This window comes from Tigriopus californicus, chromosome 1 (genome assembly GCF_007210705.1).
Source record: "Tigriopus californicus strain San Diego chromosome 1, Tcal_SD_v2.1, whole genome shotgun sequence".
NCBI lineage: Eukaryota > Metazoa > Arthropoda > Copepoda > Harpacticoida > Harpacticidae > Tigriopus > Tigriopus californicus.
In genome coordinates this window covers 7,071,002-7,075,011 of record NC_081440.1, presented here as the reverse complement: position 1 = coordinate 7,075,011, position 4,010 = coordinate 7,071,002, and the positions used below count along the sequence as shown (strand labels likewise).

At 36.5% G+C, this 4,010-nt stretch overlaps 1 protein-coding gene across 1 annotated transcript in view; it reads right to left on the bottom strand.

Annotated features, from left to right (window-relative positions):
- LOC131884555 (calmodulin-like protein 4) overlaps positions 1-1,994 on the bottom strand; it is a gene marked incomplete in the record, with an annotated part of 2,336 nt that extends 342 nt beyond the window's left edge. The window contains 4 exon segments of the mRNA XM_059232382.1: positions 1-243; positions 314-344; positions 415-521; positions 1,883-1,994. Of these exon segments, the coding sequence (XP_059088365.1) occupies positions 1-243; positions 314-344; positions 415-417 (277 nt within the window).
- Between the last annotated feature and the right edge of the window lie 2,016 nt (positions 1,995-4,010).

The window sequence follows — 4,010 nt, the reverse complement described above, 5'->3', positions numbered from 1 at the left end:
TCTTATTTGGATCGGAGCCACGAAAAGCCGCTAGTAACTCCTTTGGAATATTTTCTTTGGTGCTATTCTGGTGCATCACATCCAGGAAATCAGCAAAGGCCATTTTGCCACCTTTTTGCTTCATGTAATCTCGGAGCTCTGCAATGGTGGGGCTCATTCCCAAGGACCGCATGATCACGGTCAACTCGTCCATGGTGTTGATTTGACCTCGTCGGGCATAAAGGTAGAAGCATTCTCGAAATTCTACAAGCAGAACATGACCAAGACGTAAGAGCTCTGTTCTTTATCTATCTGTGCTATCGCACTAGCTTACCATCGATATCCTGTTCCTTAAAGTAACGAGCCTAAAACAATCACAACAATAGTGCTATTGATTTTAAGTATTCCGATAAAAGAGTATCAAAACCACCTTACCATATCCAGACAGAAATGCTAGAATGCTGTTACGGTTGTGCAGACGAGGATTAATGACTCAGGTTGGTTGTGAGGCTTGGTCTGCCTCTAGAGCGACACCGCCGAACCTAGAATGTATTTTCCGTGTACCTGTGTGTCTGACAGATGATTCGAGTGAGAGTACTGCACTGTTACTGTTCAACGAAATCGTACAGATCTACAGTTTTCTCCCTTCCTGTACAGCTTAAGCGTATATGTGCAAGAGGACTGTTAACCAAGGACTGCCATTATTGGGAATCATTACTGTATAGAGACAATATTGATTAGTTGAAGTGTAGCTTAGAAGTGTTTTCATTATGTCACATCTTGCAGGGCTTATAACATAAATTGGACGCATTCTATGTGATTGTGGTTCACAGTTTGTCCTTTTTTAAGTCATATTAATGAACAAAGGCAAAAAACTTCGCCGTACTTCAATTTTGAATTGATAAGAACAATGAAATTCTCATCTCCTCTTGCTCGGGCTCTCTCATTGTTCAATTTTCTTCCCTCTAATGTTCGTAGGTAACATGTAGGCTTTGATCTTGGTGCAGGACTTCAATCAGATTTTAACAAGTTTTTACATAAAATTTCCAGAACAACCCTATTTTCAAAGCGTAGTCTGATCCTCCATGTCAAATTCAGACATTAAATCAATGTAAAGAAAGAGCTTTCATATTTTTTAAATATTAACAGGGATTACAAAGTCAAAGAAAAACCAAGAGAATACCCCAAAAATATTTTGCAAAGTACTTTGCAAAATCAACTCTATTGCTCGCGGCGAAATATTGAAAATAATTAAAAAATGTATTGAAATTTTCGCCTGAAAACAGCCATTTTACATCGCAAATTTTTGGGTGAAACATGGAACTTTTAAAAAGTGTACAAGCCATTGCTTTTTTTCTTTTCGTGTCTTGGGGCAATTGATTACCAGAAGCGGGCAAAACCATTATCCTTACATAAAGCAATGTGAATTGAAAAAGAATAACTTCGCATCCACAGGCGTTTGATTGAGCTGAAATTTGAAATTCACAATTTCAATGACCTGGGCCAACCTCTTCTGAGGGAAAATACAATACATTCAATCTCATCCAAAAGTAAGTGGGCAACTAAAATTTGGTCAATCCAATTACATTTTTTGTCGACATCGACTAGTTTTTTTAAGAAGATTAGCTAATTTCAACCTTTTATGAAACTTCTGTGGGAACACACAGAATAGCCCTCCAACGAAGATTACTAGGTTCTAGAATCAGAAGCACTAGTTCATTCCATTGGGACCACGATTAAAGGCTTTGTGAAGGATGTAAGTTTCTTTTTGTAAAAAAAATCAAGCTGATATTGAGAATGATTGGGTTTGCAATCTAAATTTTGAGGTGATTCACAAAGTTATTTGGGTAAGCTTTGTTAAAAGTATGGAAATTTGGGTTCCACAAATCTTTGCTCAATTTACCGTTTTTCAGCACAACAAGATCACTCCCAGATAGTTTCAAACAAGTGGATGATTGGAAGCTTTGTAAGGGTTCACTCTGAATCAAGTGTCGGAACACATTACATGTCTTTTTTGTCGAGATAAGATTAGGCAATCTCAAGCCTAGGAGATATGACTATAATACCCCGCGTTCATAACACATTACCACTCTAATTATTAGTGACGATAATCGTCCGGAAAAATACTACAACAAAATTTGGAAATGTTCAAAATACATTTTTATGGCGTCCAAAGTATCAAGAAAGTGTTGGCTACTTAAAGGTGTACACTATTTTCATTGATTTTTTTTTTTTTTGAAAATGTTAGCCAAATTGTTCGTCATAAAACTAGATTAAAATTATGTGAATAATAATATTGAAAATTGCATTAAAAGCATCAAATCTTCATGAAACTATGGTTTGATAATATATTGGTTTTAATTTCAGCGAGTTAAATAAGCTAACAATAAGGAAACAGTTATTTCATTTATTTATGATTTTGTTAAAAGTTTCTGTGGGTTTGTTCTGCACTTTTTGGCTATATCTATTGGTTGGTTCTGGTCACTGGTCACCTTCGGCTAAAATCGCTTAAATGGCATCAGTTATATCAGTATTTTTCGGGACGCCATCTTGATTAAGTTTCCCTGGATCCAAAGCCACATCGAGCCTATTCAATATCGGTATGTTGTAATTATTCATTTGTGTCCGTTGTCTTATAATTTGTTTTGTAAAATAGAAACCGTCATTTCGTGGACTGGATAATTGGTTTGGATTTATTCCGTGGACGCGTTTACGAGAATAGGTCTCAGCCCCAACGTGTACATTAGGGTGTACATTACAGTTTCTGTAACCCTTTCACTAATATATATATAGGACTATGAAACAACTCATTTTGACAAAAAAAACTAAGCTACATATCCACTCATTCCAATTAGTCTCATCTAACTACCATCTTAAGGTGGCACTTTAAATCATATCAATCTGGTTCTTGTATTCAATGTCTCGTCTGATTAACGTTATTCTCCACCGATTAGTTGGCTGTGCTCATTTTTGAATTTGTGGCCAAATGTTACAATGTTAAGAGAAAGACTTTAAGGGTTATTAATATCGTGTAGGTTAGGTAAAGTTAGGTTAGGTTAAGTTTAAAAAAGTGCCACCGCCAACTAATCGGTGGAGAATAACGTTTACCCTCTCGTCTCACCACTGAGACGACCGCCACAGTGGTTCAAAAGCATTTTTGAATTCCAACAGAAATAAAAGAGCAAATATTGTTAGCTATTAGCCATATGAGCGCAAAATTTGAGCCAGAATTCAATAAATCAATCACGTCAAAATTACTTCTTATGGTTTTTCCAATGAAGAAGCCTGTTAAGATGGATATACGAATTTCTCTCAGTACTTGATAAGGTTTTATGACCACCGTGGTGAGACGGATGAGACGAGACGACCGTATCCAAGAATCCAGCTTGTATCTGACATGATGAAAGTTCCGGTAAGATGAGTTACTTCAAATTTATCAGACAATTACCAAATTTTGTTTGCCTTGTTCTATTTAAGCTAGTGTTTCTACTCATTCATTAACTAATTGAACCCAAAAGGATAGAATATTGTAAAAAAATGGTGCCACAATTAACTTAGTTTGGTCACACTCAATCTTGGGTTGGACGATTACGCCGACGTCACAAAAGAATAGGGACCTTTAAGCTGATGTCAAACTCAACCTTCTGAGAAAAATGGTCACGAAACCTCCATTTTGATTCGTCCTTGGGCGGTCACTTGTCACACATCTCATTTCCTAATACAACAGCTTAATCAAATCAACGGAGATTCTTGGGACAGTCGTCTTCCATCTTGACTGGAATCTTGGGTTAATACTTATTGTCAACCATTATTAATCAGCCTCGAATCTTGAATTTTATGTAAATAATTGAGCAAGCAGAACCGTTATGTCATTATGTTGCCAAAGGTTTCGCGGGTGAAGTTGAGTATCTTGAAATGCTGAATTTGTTTAATACACCTTTCCACATGAATACAAGCAGCTGAGCACTTGCAGGCAGAAATCAATATCAGAAAATTTGAATTAAATGGTGAGAATGATAAAATACCTGACT